At 44.5% G+C, this 18058-nt stretch overlaps 1 protein-coding gene across 2 annotated transcripts; it reads left to right on the forward strand.

Annotated features, from left to right (window-relative positions):
* Positions 1-5455: 5455 nt before the first annotated feature.
* Positions 5456-17725, forward strand: LOC135366831 (angiomotin-like protein 1). Of its 2 annotated transcripts, XM_064599770.1 has the most exons (16): positions 5456-5669; positions 6448-6552; positions 7106-7292; positions 7376-7592; positions 8223-8508; positions 8699-8739; positions 8830-8908; positions 9146-9291; positions 9619-9759; positions 9870-9986; positions 10071-10138; positions 11074-11208; positions 11512-11717; positions 11796-11938; positions 13309-13369; positions 15846-17725. In XM_064599770.1, the coding sequence occupies exons 2-15, from the start codon at positions 6480-6482 to the stop codon at positions 13318-13320; spliced, it is 1851 nt and encodes a 616-aa protein (XP_064455840.1). In that variant the 5' UTR covers positions 5456-5669; positions 6448-6479; the 3' UTR covers positions 13321-13369; positions 15846-17725. The 2 variants fall into 2 exon arrangements, with proteins under 2 accessions (XP_064455840.1, XP_064455839.1); XM_064599769.1 differs by lacking the exon at positions 13309-13369.
* Positions 17726-18058: the final 333 nt, after the last annotated feature.

The raw sequence follows: 18058 nt of genomic DNA on the forward strand, positions 1-18058 counted from the left end.
TTTTCTACGTGGCGACCCTATAAAAACCGCGAAAAACGGGTGCTCTTTTCGTATCATCATCATCATCATCATCATCATCATCCAATCCTCAAATCTTATCTTTGTCTAATCTACTAGGTTCGGTTACTTGGTGTAAGCTTTCCTCAAGTCAAAGTTGGGAAAACTCTGCTGATACTCTATGAAATTCCCACGAAAGCAGGTCAGACAGTGTGTCAGTCAAGTAGTAATAGCTGAACTCAAGTTAAGTCAAACGAAAATTAAATTCACACCGGTGACAGATTTCAAGCACTCAGTTCATCTTAACTTATACGTTTCCTATATTCCCGAACTTATTTGGAGCGGAGGCTGATGTGTGATGATTCACCGACTGCCCATCATGTGCTGCAGTCATGACAGGGGATGAGGCAGCGAAACACAAATTGAAAAGTGTCCCGTTATCCCCGTTTTATGCCACTCGTATTACACGTTTATGAGCCCAGTTACGACAGTGCTTATCTTATCTCTTTTACGCCCTCAATGCTCTTGTGACAGCGCGCTTCCTTTTGATGAGTTCATCCAGACTTTGGTTTGTCTTCTTCCGGTAAAACAGACGCAGCCTTATTTGCTGGTAACAGTTCTCCGAGTCTGGGGACCTGGACGGAAACAAGCGAACGGGACGAGGTCCGGTTCTAGATAATCCTAGAGACCTAGACTCGGGGAAATGGGGTGTATGAAAAAACGGTCCCGGAAGAAAATGGTCCCGCGCTCCCCGGCTTATACGCGTGAAATTACGATATACCTTTTTATGGTTTTTATAATGTATATAAACACCTACTGCGCAACAGCTGCTTCCCGGCCATCGGGTATACTATACTTTATCAGAGATCAAAATAGACGATTACACCTGTCGTGTAAAATACAGACTTTTTTGCAATTGTAACATTAGAGACGGGAGCCCCAACAACACAGAAAGGTCCTGCGATCGTCCTCAGGATGTCAACCCCGGACGACGATGACATCCTCAGGAAGTTATCAACTGGTCCTCCCAGTGTTACCTCCGTGTTAAAGTGGGACTCCCGGTCATATCGCCTGCACATCATCAGGGTGTCAACCTGGAACACTCGCAGGACCTTGTGAGGACGACTTCACCTCCACCTCATTTTTCTGCGTATAATTTATACGAAACCAGACGCAGTCCAGATAACTTCTCTTTTTCCATACATCTTGATTAACTTCCGCAATACGGTCTCGCTGTTTGTTTCTAGTACAATTCATAACGGACAACGAGCGCAGCGGTTTAAAGAGAAAGCAGAGAGAAATGTAAAAGACGTAAAAAAAAATCTTGTCAGGTGCATGAAGTCCGAGAAACTGACTCCGAAAGGTACTAGAATTCTCTTCCGAAGCCAAAACAGACACTGTTTATTGCTTATAACCGCGATCCTCCGTACATTCTAGAGTCCTGCTCGCCTGTGACACAAAACGAAGGGCGAGCTATCCATGTTTCTTTCGATTACGCAAAGAAAGAATACTCAAAGTGAGGAATCGATTGAAGTATCAGGTCCACATCAATGCAAAGTCTATGTTTCTTACTCCTTTTGGTTTGAGACGTTCAGGTAGGAGCTTTGAAAGACAAAAGCAGTGCGACAGAATAGCGCGTTTCTCTCCATTTCACGAGTAATATTGCGCTCCATTTATCATAGACAGTCATCCCTTTTAGATAAGAGAATTTTACCCTCGACCACCCTTTATTTCAGAAAAATGTCAATCAGGTCCCAGGATCAGCCCAAAAAGAAAACAAATGTGTTTGGGAAGTCTGAACAGCTAAACTAAACAAAGTAATATTTCTCGTCCCGCTAGCTACCCACAGGTGCGGGGTATCAACTCTTCAAATAAATCTTTCAAAATAAGTCCTCTCTGACTGGTGGACGGCCGAAGTCCGCCTCGTAATATGGTACGGCTATCGGGGTATGCCACGATATCCTACCGTAAAGAATTCACAGTTTAAAATCCCAGACGTTCAAAGTCCCAGATATGTAAATTACAGGTTTAATATGAAGAATGCCGGAATGATAGCGTTATATAATACATATTACTAACAAACCTCGCAGTATTGCGTGACTTTGACGGCGGCAGAAGTCATTGTCGTGAATAGAGGCCAGGTGCATAAAATGCAAAATCCCGAGACTGTAGGGAACACGAAGGGACAGACACAACAAGAAGTCTCAAACACAGCCTGAAAACTTTACTTCACAGACCACAAATATATACACAACAGAGGTTGTTGTCCCTCTGTTGTGTATATATTCGTAGCTGTGTTTGAGACTTCTTGTTGTGTCTGTCCCTTCGTGTTCCCTATGGCCTCGGGGTTTTACATTATGCATCAACTTCACCAGCTCGCTTGCTTCTTAGCTGTATCTGTTCATTGCCAAAAGCTAGGTTTTATGGCGACCACATCGGAGCAGCCGAAATGGTTAGGATAGTTTAGGTTTATTTTTTTACAGTTCACCACGGGGTTGAGGGACTCCCCACAGCAGGGCTGTCGTGTTTGGGAGGTTGCGAAATTCACGGTCTCGAAACAAAGAAAATGATCGGTTCTTTTTCGAGATAGCCCCCCGCACTCTTCCGACGACGAAGCATACTTCCGTCATCGGCCATCTTGTGGTTATCCACTGCCACCGGTAGATGACCGAAGGTCCTTCCAGTGCTGCACTGGATCTACTCGCAGTTCCCAGAATCTATTTCCAGTCATTCGTGGTCAATGGTCAGCTACTCTTTGTTTTTTTTAAATTCTGTGTAAGCGCCGCGAAGCAACTGGTGCTATGAACGGCGTACACACGTGACAGATGGAGAGAGAACAGCAGGAAGAAGTGGGAGACATGGGGGGGGGGGGGGTTAGTGTAAGTCCTGGGCGTCTCCGACTTCAGGGAGAACTGTGTCGACATTCGTCTGGAAAGTTAGCTGGAAAACCCAGGGAAAACCTCAGACGGTAGGATTCAAACCCACGACCTCTCTCGGTCTTCAGCACGACCCCATCCGCAAGCGAATGCTTAATGGTTAATGGTCAGGTTCAATGAAATAATTTAGCCCCATTCAAGGCACCGTAGTCGAAAGCAGTGAAGGGAACATGCTCGTTGTTGTCGTACCCTCTGTGGCGGTTTCACCTCCATTGTTCTCTGCCCATTATACGTATTCCAACTGATACAGATAGCTAATACTTAGCCACATTGTACTCCATTATAATTGGTGATCCTAATACGCACAAGACGACCACTTTTCGTTTTCGTTTTATTATTATTTTTTGTTTTTCTTCTTCCTTCACTGCTCTCTAGCACCGCGCGACCGCAACAGCCTGGATACACAAAAACCGATGACGTCATTATGTGGTCACTTCCCACTCCCCATTCTATCAAGGACGCCATTTCTCAAGGTCAAACGATGTTCTCTTTCTTCCTCTCCTGTTCATTGCCCGCATTATTTGGCGGCGCCCAGGCGCCGGCTTATGGCTGTGCCACGTGAATTCATGCATTCCGCAGAAACAACCACCGGCCCTCCTGCCGCTCCCCCCCCCCCTCTTCTCCCCCCTCATCTCCTGGCCCCGAAGGGAAATTCTTGAGCGCCAGGCAAACCAAAGCCACTCCTCCTGCACCGTCTGCCGCATTCCAAAGTTCGAGGGGGTACCGTCGTCGTGGTCGTTCGCTTTCACGCTACGGCCGGCCATCTGCTGCTCCCTTGTGTGCTGGACAGGGACAGGAATGCAGGCGTTTTTGTTGTTGATGGCTTCAGATGAGCAAATCTTTTTGAATGGACAAACGACGGTAGGAATGCGAGCCAAAAATAAAATTTCGTTGCGACTGAAAGGTTAGTTTTATAGGGCCACGCAGTCCGTCCAGGATCGCAAGCACGGGGGCCATCGCAAAACTATTGGGATAATTAATGGTTACTGTTACAGTTATACTCGAAGCAGCTGTGTGTATCATCACCGTCTTGCTGGAATGCGGCACTCAACGTACAGGCAGAAAGGAACTGCACGGGACAATGTTTTATTATCGTGTTAGCGCCACGGAGCAACTGTGGCTGTGAGGGGCCTACAGACGGAGACAGATGACAGCAGGAAGGTGGCTGACAGTGGGGGGGTTAGTATGCGTCCTGGGGCGACTTCAGGGGGGAAGTATAGGCGGCCATTAGACTGAAAAGTATGCCGGAAAACCCAGTGAAAACCTCAGACAACATAGAAGGTGCTGGGATTCGAACCCGCGCAACATTTTTAAAAATAATTTTTAGAGTCTTCATGAACCCTCATATACATTCCATGCACAGTTCAAGCTGGCCTTACAGTCACACTTGTTAGTGAAAACACGAGTTCTTTTAAGGCATACTTCCTTCACGCTCTTGTAGTGTCACTTCTGGCTCTATTTGTACAGCTCCCGTCAACCTTAATAATAACACTGGAAAAAATCCAGTCTGGTTTCCGAGCGTGATAACAGCCACCCTTGAGGCACTGGGGGATTGTTAAATGAACAAAATCCTTGCGTTAAACTAACAGAATAATTTTGTTCAGCTAAGATTTCCTAACGTCCCCAAGGGTTGCTGCAATCGCGCTCGGGACCATATTTTTTCCGGTGTTATCATTAAAGTTGACGGGACCTGTACTTTGCTATTGAGCAACGAGCAGTTTCAGTTGGATATTCTATGTAATATATTAATAACGCATAATCTATGCCTCTGTATCTCTCACGATCGTCTGTGTTGTTTACGATCTATATGTTGTGCTATGGTCTATTTGTTTGTGTTTCGATATGTTGTACGCACCTCTGATTTCGCCGCACTTTTGATTGGCAGATCGATCATTCAGGAACATCGCAAGTTTCTGTGATCGAAGTCACTCGTAGATATTTACAATGCGAAATATGTGAGCTTAAAATAATATAGTATTCCATCTCCGTGAAGAAATATATGGGATTTATTCTGGTTGTGTTAGACTACAGTGCTTTAAATATGACGAACAGGCCATACCTTACTCAACTGCTTTGCAGAAAGCGGTTTTACGGCGTTTGTGACATTTCCTTGAGTTTGAGGAACACACAATACCAAGTGGACAACACAGTGTGGACAACACATTCCAAGTGTGTCCCTGAAATTCAAGGGAATATTACCTCATTCTACAGCACACCAGCTTGCTTGAACCGTTCTCATTTGCTCATCTGTTTGTATTTTCCTTCCAGTTCTAATTTGTTTCAGTTTCATTGACGTCCACGGCAAGAGTAAAAAGTTGACGTGCGTCGAATAATTTTAATCCCTTCTTCTGCAATGGATCGTACACTCCACAAAAACTGGTGACGTTTCCACACTTCTTTCTTTTCTATTTTTTTCTACTTTCACATTTCGCATCTGCCGATGAGGTAAGGAGGGGAAGCATGCCAACTGGCCACGTGCTTGTAGTTCGAGCGCACACCGCTAGGTGAAAGGCTAGGAATGTTGGTGAGGGGAGTGCGCTTCCTTTCCCCCTCCCTGTAACGTTTATGGTTTATCCGTGGGTGCATTCCTAACATATTTTTTCTTTCTGTGTGTGTCTTTGGTGTGCTTTATTGCAAGAACACGTTTCGTTTCTTTGCTCCCATACAAGAAGTTTCGTGTGTAGTGTTTGTGCGCAACGACAACGAACGGATACTCGAGAAACATTTTGGAGTATGGTGAGCTGAAAAATCACTTCGTCCAAGCATAAACGTAGAGCTCCAGCCTTGTGAAGTCTCAATGATGCGATAGGCTTAACCAAATTAGAGTGTAAAATCAGAACATTGTGTTGTGTACTGTGGATTGCTGGCTTCATGGCCTCATGTTCTGTTTTTGAACTAGTTGAAGCAACATGAATATACGTATTAACCATTGCCGTGCATTGTGCATTTACAGTATTTGCATGGTCATTAATGCTACGTGCTTTGGATGCGGCAATAAAAACACAAAATAGCCATACTCAATCCAAGGTGCAAACTGCTGCTCTGTACCTATTTCTTGATAGTTCTCGAGCTTTAGTTTATATGTTGTGATACTTTCGGACTGTTCCAGAAAGCAATGTGTGAATAAGGAAATAAGAGCTCAAGGGGTGCTATGCCCATACCGCAGTAGGCGCACCGGCGTAGATAAGCATACAATACCTCTTCTGTCCGAGAATGTTTGCGATAAGACAAGAAACATTCCGATCGTTCAGGTTGCGACACAGTTGCTTTTACATGTGTGATTGTTGGGCAGAATGTGTTCAGGAGTGACTGGTAGATTTCCGCTTGTGTGAACTTGCGCAAGGGTGTGCTGTTGCTGTTGAATGTAAGATATGCAAGATGCAGTTTTAGGGAGATTTTCATCTATATTTGGCACCATGGTTGCAATGTCGCGTCAGGTTCGTGGACTTAGAAATATGGTTCGTCGTGTGAATGAAAAAGCATGACCTGAACACTGCGCATGTTATCTTTGCAGATTGTGTCAGAGCCATAACGACTGAGTTTACAATGAAATCTGTTCGAACAACGACAACCTCGTCCTTTTTGCCAAGTGGCCAGATGCCGTTCTATCAAATGTCAGGTTAGTTACACTGGAAATGCTTTGCGAACGATGCACATTGTGTGCACCATAGATGTTCGACAGATTCATATCTCAGTTTGCTTCTTCACATTGGTTACTCCTTTGGTGGTGATGTTGTCGTGATGGCCTTAGAGAAGCTGTATTCTGCATACATCGAATATAGATTATGTATTTAGTACATTGTGTGCTTACACAAAGTATATTCATATCAATATAGTACATTGTAGTGAATAAGCAAGTTGGAGACAGAAGTTACATGAAATAAACTAAAGCGCTAGTATTTTATTACACAAGTTAAAAGGTAACGATTAGCTCTTGGAATTGAAAACGAATTGCAGAAGTTCCAAAAGACAACGTTTCGAAAGAAGCTCCATCTTCTTCACGATAAAAGTAAAAGCATAGTCTAATAATACATTGTATATAAATATTATGCATATCTATTCCTCCATTTCTGGTGTGCCTTTTCTTGCTTGATGAAATATTTCGTCCAGATTCTTTGTTGGATCCAATTTTACTGCTGTTTGCGTTAATATTTCAACATTTCTGCGGGCAGGGTACTGCCAAAGTTGTTCAGGAAGCGAAACTGACGTCTCCACGTCTACCGAGAACCTCACCTCTGAAGAGCGGCATGCACTGCGCCGAGGGGAGCGGCAAGATCCGCAAGGTCAAGAAACGCTGGCCCCAGACGAACTGGAAGACGCTGCTTCCCGCTCCAATACCCTTGTCATCCGTAACAACAGGTGCTAACTACGTGCCACTTATCGAATTTTTACTTGTGAAGTGGGAAGTTCCGCGTGCTTACGTTCGAAAACGACCGTTCCAGCTCCATCGATGGGTTTACGTCTCCACTGTACGGCAAAAGCCTAACCCCCGAGCGCTGCATATCCCTGACTCCCGCTCCGGTGCGGGAGATCACGGACATCCCCAAGCACTACTTGGACCAGTCTGAAGTTCTCAAGCATTTGGCGAAGGAGGTTCACAACCAGCGGACTCACAGACGGGGCTCAAGTCTGTCGCAGTCACACCCTGACCTAACGCAGGTAAGGCGGCCCATTTTAGCATCAGTGCCGAAATACTACAACCGAGAGGCATAACCAGACCTCCACGGTAGGGGGGACTCGATATGAAAACCTGCCTGCTGATCCTGGGTGCAGCTGGGTGTCAAGAGATTGGAAGTAGTTTGAAAGCCTAGAAACTATTCAAGAATACTGCTTAGATAGATGCCGGTAACTGCAAGAACTTTTGTGATAGTCACACTGGAGCCCCATATATATATATAATTTTTTCTCATCGGATTTGTAGAAAAAATAAATGCAGAAAAAGTGCACATATTGCCTGTCAAACCAGTGCTGTTTTCCCGCTCAAGAGTGGGGTGCGCATATCTTGCACAGGGATTTTTGCTTTGCGGAAACAAACAACTTGAGTGCCTGTACTATGAAGCAGAAGAACTATGTCTCTGTCGTAGCTGTCACAAGGTATCCTGAACTCATGTCCCTTACAGGCACATCACTGCCAATTCCATTTTACTAGCATTTTCAAACTTGTATCCTCACTAGTTTGTTTATTTGCCCTTCATTGTTTGCTGCATCACGGCCGTAGGCACAAAGTAAAATCAGTAGCACGTGGAAAACGCAAGAGGCAGGTATTTGAAGGGCAAAGGGTGTTTGCAGGTCGGAGGTGCCTGCAAAGACGCTGGGGCATCCGCTTCCGAGGAGAACGCAACTAAGGTGGTCAATCAGTTGCTGGAGGAGAATGCTGCCCTCAAAGCAGAGCTGGACCTGTACTACGGGAAGGCGTCTCGACTCCAGAAATTGGAGTTGGAGTTGCAGAAGGTTCAGCAGGCTCAGGAGGAATTGGTTAGAACCACGGAGAAGCGGGAGAAGCTGCAGGCAGCCATGAGGGCGCGGCTGGAACTGGAACGAGCGAAGGCACATGATATGAACCGACGGCTACGTGGTAAGCAAAGTGAAGGCTCTGACCACCTTGTTACATAATTGATTGCAATGTATTAATTAATGAATTAATACAATTAATATTGCAATTGATACCATTACTTGCAATTATTATTAATACAATTAAGTAATTGCAATTAATTAATTATGTAATGTATTGAATAGTGCTAATTAACCCGTATTTATCCTTGCAGAACAACTCGACGCTGCTCTTTCACAGCTCTCCTTACGTTCTGTAAGCTCTTCTTTCTAAACGAGACGTGATACTTTCTGCTACGGGGAACTTTGGAGTTTGATTTGTAATTGCGCCGTTTATTCTTCGTAGATGCCAGAGCATAACGACGCCGAGCTGAAGAAGGAAGTCAGTCGGAGGGACGTACTCATCGCTCAGCTTCTAACGCAGAGTGAGCAAATTTTTTCTCTGTGTACAGTTATTGGTTTGAAGAAACCATTCTTCCATTTGTGTAGGGCAGACCCTGCTAAATCAGAGTGACTGGGTTGTGCAAATTTTTTTGGTTGTCTGTACAGCTCTATCTTTGGATACATATATACAATTTTGTATTGCTGTTAGTATCGAATTAATGGGAATTTATTATATATTACCTCGCAATGTGTAGCTGAAATTTTCTTGCTCCTTCCAGACAAGGAATTATCGGCGGAGAAGGAGCGCAAGGACATCGAACTTCAGGCACAGCGAGCAACACTGCAAGAACAACGCAACCACATTGACATCTTAGACAACGCTTTGAATAATGCGCAGGCTAACGTTGTGCGGATGGAAGAGGAGGTGAATACTTTGCATTGTAGAAGAAATCAGCATGTATTGTTCCCCAAAGTCTGATTGATGCTGATTGAAGGCTCCATTTGGGCCAATATTGCTACACCAGAAGCAGCAGGACATGTTCAGCATTGGTTACGTGCATCCCAGCCATGTACGGCTGGGCTGTACTGTCCTGCTTTCTTCTGGTGCAGGCATTTTCCTTGACTTTGGAGCACTGTACAGTTTGCTTGTGTTCCCTCGAACGTTGAGGGAAATTTCCGAGTCAATATGAATCATAAATAGTTAACACTGGGCAAATGAATTGAGTGAATATTCCGAATTCTTCACGTGCAGTGCCGCAAGAAGCAGTTCTACGTCGAACGAGTCAACCAGCTGCAGAAAGCTCTCGGCAACCTTCAACTTGCAAACGAGAGGCGCCTGCAAATGGAAAAACGTTGTCGTTCCCAGCTCGAACGGGATGTTGAGACCCTAAAGGTAGGCATCATGCTGCACACGTTTCAAAGCAGTTTGAATCTGTGACTGTGCCAGAATCCCCGATAATTTTTTCGTGGAACGTGTAGTGAGCATTCTTCTTTTCTGCGCAGACGGAGGGGAAGGCAGTGGCGACCAGTAAAAAGGAATCCGAAGACACGGAACACCTAAGAAAAGTGCTTCGAGAGTATGAAGAAAAGATCATCGCCCTCGAAAACGAAGTGGCGAGGGTGTGTATCATTCGTCATTTTGATTTCCGATATTGGACGTGGGGTTTGTTTTCATTAACTGTGTTCATCCTTCGATCGTGATAGTGGGAACAACGGTACCTGGAAGAAAGCACCATGCGGCAGATAGCAGTCGACGCGGCATCAGTACCAAAGTAAGTATGCTCACGCAGAAGAGATTAGAAGCCGTTATTCATAGGAACCGAAGCATTCCTCGGCTCGAGACCAGTTTTGCGCTTCACGTATAGGCTGCAACTCCAAAATGCCCCTGGAGCGGAGAAAATCCTCCGTGCTCCCTTCAGCATTCTTCAATTTGAGCTGATTGATTGATAGGGAAAAAAAAGAAAAAGATTGAGTTTGGTGGCTGTTATGGCGGCTGACAGGTTATTATGATAATCTTTTAAATACAGTCTCCAACCGATTTTTAGGACTTCTGGTAGACACGAAGTCAGTCTAGATTTTTAGTGAATGACATAAATCCGCTTCGTATCAAAAGCCTTGACTCGGAACATTCAAAGTGGCTTTGAGAAGAAAAAGTGCCTGTACGTGTTTACTCTGTGCAAATGCTCAACAACGTATTGCGGTGAATTTCGGCTAGTGTAGTCCTCGCCTTTACTGAACACATCTATCGTAGTGACATCATCGGCATCCTCACCTGATGTTGAGGTCGACATTTCAGTATTTCCAATACTAGAAGTCGAAGACACGTGTAGCGAAAGATTAGCTCTTGCCGTTCCGCGCATGCATCATGTTATGGCCATTGTTTCATAAGACAGTACAAAATATCAGGTGCTGGAGCTCATTGTTCTGTTGTATTTCTGGTGATCGAGAGACGGTTTGTCCCAAGAATGGGGACTTTACATGGGGGAGGACGTGTTTAACTCCCCAAAATGCACTACCGAAGGAATGATTTGGGGGGGGGGTGGAACCGTCCCTTCTGGCTGTGCCCATGGCTCCTTGCCTCCACTCGTAGGAGTTGACGCGGGAAGTAGAGTCAATAAACGTATAGACGTTCAAGAATAGTACTTCCGTAGGTGTTGTGGCTGACAGCAGTGCAATTGTAACGTGTGTCCGCCTTTGTGTATTGCAGGGATGCCAAGATTGCCGCATTGGAGCGGACTTCGCAGGAGAGCGAGAAGCTGATAGCGCAGGTGCGGTCTGAGAAGTTGAAACAGATGGACGAACTGTACGCTTCCCAGAGGAAGTGTGCGGAGCAAGAGGGAAAGTGAGTTTCATGCGTGTGCCACTTTTACAGGGGCATTTTATTCAAAAAAACTGCATACAGGGAATGTCTTTCCGTTTGTTGTCACGTCAAGTTACGTCGTTTCGTAATTTGCCAGAAACAGAAAATCTTTTGGATGACTTTCTGGTCTCTTTTAAGGCCTTAGGATGCTAAGGACATAAAACAAACAAACAAAAAAAAGCGTGGCAGCAATAATGCCTTTGGGGAGAAAAGTCCTTTAACGTAACTTGAGAGCAGTTGTCAGCCAATTTGTGCCCGCTTTAATAACTGACCTTTATAATCCAGGCTGAAAGACATGGAGTCACGCTTGGCAGAAAAGGAGGCTATGATCAAGGTACTGCAGCACCACTCTCAAGAGAAAGATGCAGCCCTGCAGAGTGCCGTCCTTGGGAGGCCGAGGCACACGCGTGCAGCCTCTTCGGTGCCCCTCGGCTCTTCAACTGCATCTGTTGCCGTTGCCCACCGCCGAACGGGGAGCAAAGACGAAATTGGTGAGGACCGGACACTTTCAATCAGTGCAATACCGCGTGCACTAGCGATTAAACTGCAGTTTTGTTCTCGTTTCCCAGGTTCTTCTAGTCTAGCAGTAGTATCGAGCGAATCTACGAGCAACGCCACGAATACGGTGACGTCGCAGGCAGCTGCCTGTGCCGACGCCAAGAGGAGCATAGACGAGCAGCTCAAGGAGTTTGGCTCCCGGCTCTCGAATAAGGTACGTCGCAGTTTATTCGGAACCTTCGATCTGATCGATCCAATGTGCCCTACGGGGATCCCAAATTTGCCTTGTACCGTATATTCACGCGTATTAGCCGCAGGTCTCTGTTTTACCTGCAGTGGAGAAAACTTTTGACGCTAAGCCGTGCCATCAGATAAGCCACGGCTTGTACGCCGGAAAGATATCACAGTGAATGCAATGGGATGGGCATACGTACGCTACACGAATTGGCAAAAGACCGAAGAATTCTCAACATTGACTAATGCAACATTACTTAGAATGCTATAGAGCACTGACTGTAGAAGATTCATGGTGACTCTGAGATGGGAGGAAGGGAAGGCACATAGGAATTCCGTGTACATGTTTAGTCATTTGATAAGCCCTAGAAAACAGCCGCAGTAGAGCCACGAGCCGCAGTAGAGCCACGAGCCGCAGTGGACCCCCAGATAACTTTTTTTAACACATAAGCTGCGGATTGTAGCTGCGTGAAAATACGTTATTTTCAGTTTTCCCCAGGATGCATGTCTGGTGAAGAATTCATAAAATGGTTTTAAAAAATTGCTTCTTCATATCTTGTTGTATACATGTACCCATGTGAATCTCGCGAAGCCACGCAAGTATAGAAAAGTGTCCCAGTTTCTACACTGTTAGAACTTACAGCCGATCAATAAATCACGCAGAGTACAGTTTTTGTCGGGATGGAGAACAGTGTCTGTGGAGGATTGTACTCGCTTCTGAGTGTAGCCCATCGTACTTTTGTGTCCCCATTTTTACCCTTTGCAGTCTGGCACTGTGATGACGTCGAGTCTCGGTTAAGGCCTCAAACGTGTGCGTCTGACTAGGGTGTGATGTTGAATGCACAACAAAGCGTAGTACGAGATAGAGCAATAATTAATTTAGCAATACAGTCAAACTCCTTTATAACGAAACTCAGGGGACAGCGAAAATAATTCGCAGTAAAGGTATTTTCGTTAAAAAGGATGTCCATTATTGGGCCTATAGGGCTCCAACGGGACTGTCAAAAAATTCGCTGTAGTGGTATTTTCGTTAAAAAGGTGTTTGCTATAAAGGAGTTTGACTGTATTTACATTCACTTATGCCAGACTGTTGTGCTTTTTTACGCAACGTAATGCGCTCAACCTGTCCTGTCGTACACTGGACAGGCCCCTTTATTCAAATATAGAGTACATATATTGCCTTCGCTCTTCTTTAAGTTCAGAAGTTTCTTGTGTGCCAGCTTTCAAACTTATCACTTGGAAGAATCCATTTAAAATTTTCTTGGATCTGCCTAGGTATGCAGAGACACAGGTGCATGCACTTGAGTTTAAAGCTGAGCCCTTTATTTTTTTATTACTTTACCTTTTCAGTTCTTCTTTTAATCAACCACAGTGTGAGGGCCTACCCAAGCATTTGTCGATGTGACCCGAGGTAAATTCCTCCTTGAAATAGCAAGAAGCATGTGCCTGCTACTGACAAAAAAAAAAAAAAAATACAGCAGTTGATAGAATTGGTTGGGCTACCAGCACACGAGGTTTCTGTTTTAAGTACCCTTGCATGATTCTACTACGTGTGAAAATATCTTGGGATGTGCTTAACACAATGTGTGTAACACAGCTGTGTATGTTTGTCGTCTGTCGTAGTTTCGTCACCACAAACTAATAAATGTGTCCGTGTGTGTGTGATTCTCGATGTAATTCGAGTCTGCCGTCAGTCCGAGATTGACCTTTCTTGCGTAACATTCTAAATTCACGTGATGCAGCCTCGCTCGCATGTCACACTTACCCCTCTACTACACTTTGTAATAGAGATCTGCTTCTGCAGGTTTTCTCGCCGATTTTAATCCAAGTGCCAGCTAAATTAATCCATGTGCCATGCAAACCTTATGGGGCATGGATTAATTTAGCTGCCACTTGGATTAAAATCACCGGGAAAACCTGTAGAGTGGAGAGCAACATTTTTGTCTTGGGAATAGTTTTTGTTGAATGGGAAATGCTGCCTCTTTTGTCGTTAAACACCATGCTGGTGTCAGATGTACGGGTGAATGTACCACTTCGTATAATGTCGAATGAATTATATATTTGTATAATGCCAAAGTACTGGCTCTGCACAGTGAGATTTGGCTCACGGAGGTGGCTCACGTTTCTTTGCCCTTCGTTTCATAAACGCCCACGAGAGCTTTGGGCTCCCTGTCCACGTGAGAGAGAGAGAGAAAAAAAAGATTTTTTCTGTGCACTATTGTTAGAGCCTGAAGTTTTCGGGAAATATTTGTTTCCAAATTCAGCAGGTAAGAATCTGGTAAATTAACATATGCACAAACTTCATGCGAAAAATCTTCCAGTGCGCTAAGTTCGGGGAGAAACCTGGCTCAGTTACTCAAACTAACCGCATTCGTTTGGTACGAATAGAGCCTGAAGTTTTATGGTTTTACCCGATCCTTTCCCGAATTTGCACCCCGAATTGAAGGTTGCCTCTTTAGGGTGCAACACGATTTTTTCCCCACCAAATTGCCTTCACGGAGAAGTCTATAGGAATGCACACTAGCGTGTTTGGCAGCAAATGAAGTTACGTCACCATTTGTACCAAACCAGTACAGTTAGTTGGAGTAACTGAGCCAGATTCCTCCCCGAATTCTGCATACTGGAAGTGTTTTTACCCGAATTTGTATGAATTTCGAGCACATGTTTATTTACCTGATTTTTACCTGCGAATTTAGAAAAAATATTTCCCGAAAACTTCAGGCTCTTGGTACAAAAGGTAATGTAATTGCATTTGCTGCCAAACAAGTAAGTTAGTGCATTCCTACAGATGTCCCAGTGGGTGCAATTTGCCGGGTAAAAATCAGGTTTTCACCCTAGGAGGCAACCTTCAATTCGAGGAAGAATCGGGTTAAACCTTAAAACTTCAGGCTCTAACTGTGTGGTGTGTTCATGTTGAGTTCTGAGCACCGCTATGAGGGCATGTGTGTGAATGCCGTCCACACTTTCACAAGCATGAAGTGCTGTATGTGGTACACTCCTGTCATGCAGGCTAATTTGGTGTCATATTTGTGAAGTGCACTCCAGCCAAGTTGAACGTCACCTTCACTACATGGTTGCTACGTGGCTTAACTTAAGCGTCACTTAAGCAGTGATGGCAATTGCGATAGATAAGAATAAATGGCGGCAAAATTTTGAGGCGTGCGCTATGATACCTTCCTTATAACGTTTTTTTTTTTTTTTTTTTTTTGTATTTTGAAACATTTCCTGCTAATCTTCTTCCAAAATTAAACGAATTGGCCTCAAACACGTGCCACAACAAAGGTGGCTGCCGCCAGTCCGCCGAGAACGCGAAGTAGTTCTCGCAGACTGTTAACGAGAGTGATTACATATTTTTTCGGCACAATGTTGCGCTGTACTGAAATAAAATAAACACGCCGTTGAAAACGCTCGTTAAAAAATATTGTGGTGTCGGGGGCTCCCTGCTTTTTCTCAATTACTGTACCACAAAGCCTGCCATCAAGGCTACACACTCGGGCACTTTCTCCCGAGTGTCACTAAAAGACGTCATGTGACAGCACACGAACGACACTCAGGCTCGATTTCACCAACGCTGGTTAACTGAGATCAAGGGTTGCTAAAACGTAAAGTTAACACTCGTTTCTTTTTTACAAACGTTAGTTAATGACGTAATGAATGTTTCAGTGCAAAGAAGTCCCTTTAGTGATGCAGATTTGAGCGTTAAATTCGAGTTAATTGACCGTTGATCTCGGTTCAAATGTTAATCGGCGTTGGTGAAACCGGGCCTAAGTGACACCGGATTAGACCCATCTGACAGGGGAATTAGCTTGATCGCTTCAGTGTTGCCGTACGAATGCATGACTGTGTCCCTTCAGGGGTTTAAAGCTACGGCATCCCTCGTTTTACAGGAATCGATAATGGATGCACTGCGGCTGGAATCCGAGCAGCACCCGAGCGAACATGTCTGGAGAGTGTGATTTCCCGTCCACGTGGCAGCCCTACCACCACACAGCCAATGCTACGTACAACGGCAGGTCGTCGGCCGTCTCCGCTCCGGAAAACCTGAGGCGGTCGTGTGCGCTGTTCCGTGCGGAGCCCAAGATCAGCTCCCTTTTTTGGGGATATAATATTCCAGAGTCGAAAGCTTTACTTGTGCGAGAGAGTTTTGATATGATATCGTATTATAATTGCCTAACATGCCGCTTCTGTAGCGAGCGAACCACGTGTGCTGTCCATCTTAGGGCCTACTTTTGGTGTGCACAATGTTTGCAGCTGAATGCTTCCGGAGCCGCCAAATCTGGCTTTACGAATCTGGTTTTCCCGCACTGCTGCTTGGAAAATTTGCGCAGCTTTTTTTCTGTTGCTATGTATTTGTATCCAGGAATGAGGGAGAGAGATGCTAGTCAGGTGATTTCTCCCGTGCTGAATTATGTTTACTTAGCTAATCCCGGTCAAAACGCTAGGGTCAACTTTTGGCGCAAACCTTTCCTCTTTCACTTCCTTTCCAAACTTAAGTCCTAAGTAATTAATTAAGTCCTAATTCCCACACTTTCATGCCCAATTTGGCTGGGAAAGGAGTGTTCCCAAATTTGACCCTAGAATGTATCCGGGCAGAACAGTTTTTTTTTTTTCTATCAGACTGTTGTTAATGTGCTTTCTGTCTGATGAATTAATTTATTACGCTGCTAACTGTTTTTAATTTATTAAAATGTTTCCCGAAAATTGTAACACGCATAGGTCTCATTGGGGAAAGCTGAAGGAAGCTGGTTTGAACCAGAGATTCTTTTTTTTTTTTTTTTTTTTTCGCCCGCCTCTGCTTGTTAGAATCTGTTGGCGCAAATCAAACCTGGATATACTCAACTGCACAAAAAAGACGATCGCATATTCCACATCCTGTGTGCATTTAAACGACTGGAATTTATATTGTTGCGTGATATATATCTTGTGACGACCTTGAAACGAGCGAACGAATCTCGAGCTTCTTTCTGTATCAAACTTGGATTCATGTGACTGCCTTTCATTTCATGACAACGAGATTATCTGGGCAAGCTTTTCTTTAACTTTTTTTTTTTTTTCCGAAGAGCATATTGTAAGCTTTTCCTTATTGCATTGCTGTGCTGAGGTGTGGCAGGCCTCTCTGTAGATATGTGTCCTCATTTTTTGTCCCCTATGCTTTTGTTCCCGGTATGGCATCACCATCACTGGTTACCTCATAGTGTGTATGAGAGGAAATGTATATATATTTCACACGTATATATATATACATATGTTCACGGTGAACGCGAGACAGCCTCCCAGCGCTGGTCGTTGGGGGGGCCTTGGAACGAGAATTCTCAGTGGCGAATGAGGTTGAAAGTTGTGTCCAAGGTATCGCACTGTTGGATAAAACTTGTCTAGCAAGCACTCCGGCATAAGTGTCAAATTTTTGTTTAGCTCTTCGTGGTTCTAGACCTTTCAGTTGCAGAACAGGTACAGCTGTAAAAGAACGTTCAAGGTGGCCCAGTATATTGAGTGCAAACTACGTTTTCTAGTCCTGGTGCCGCTTGAAGCCTACTTTTGTAGTTGGAGGGCAGAAGGCCCCCTTTTGCTGTCAGGAGGCTGCATTTCATAGCCCTGTTTGTCCAGCAGTGTGGTACTTGGTAGAAAGATGGGATCAAGGTGGTGCTTCCCAAAAAATTCAGCCTTCCTCTTTGTACAGTGAACAGTCATGCAGGCTTTGTATTAGCCACCACATTAAAATGTGCCTTTGTACAGCTTTGTACCAGATAATAAATATCAGCATAACCTATGTTACTGTTCTTTTTATTATTATTGTCTATGCAAGCACAAAGTGACAAGTGCAGGTTTCACTTTCATTCACCTGACAAAAAATTTTGAATGCACTTGTTTTCCAGCATCTGTGGCAATCCAAAACGCTGAATGTCACTTTTTCTGGAATGGAAAAAAAAGAAAACTGCAACTGTGCTACGTTGTCACACAGTGTATATTTTGTGAATGGCATTGAGCACATGTGACAGTATCCAAACTTCCACAAACACACAACATTATTTATGCCATATTGCAGTCAATCAAGAAAGCTGAAATGCATTCTAGTGCTTGTTATACTAGCATGGACCCATAA

This window comes from Ornithodoros turicata, chromosome 8 (assembly GCF_037126465.1).
Source record: "Ornithodoros turicata isolate Travis chromosome 8, ASM3712646v1, whole genome shotgun sequence".
NCBI classification, from domain to species: Eukaryota; Metazoa; Arthropoda; class Arachnida; order Ixodida; family Argasidae; genus Ornithodoros; species Ornithodoros turicata.

Excerpts from the sequence above, each read along its gene's own strand:
- LOC135366831 (XM_064599769.1), top strand. The coding sequence starts at position 6,480 with ATGAAATCTGTTCGAACAACGACAACCTCGTCCTTTTTGCCAAGTGGC. Across the intron at positions 7,593-8,222 it reads CACACCCTGACCTAACGCAG|GTCGGAGGTGCCTGCAAAGA; the intron begins GTAAGGCGGCCC and ends GGGTGTTTGCAG. Across the intron at positions 10,139-11,073 it reads GACGCGGCATCAGTACCAAA|GGATGCCAAGATTGCCGCAT; the intron begins GTAAGTATGCTC and ends TGTGTATTGCAG.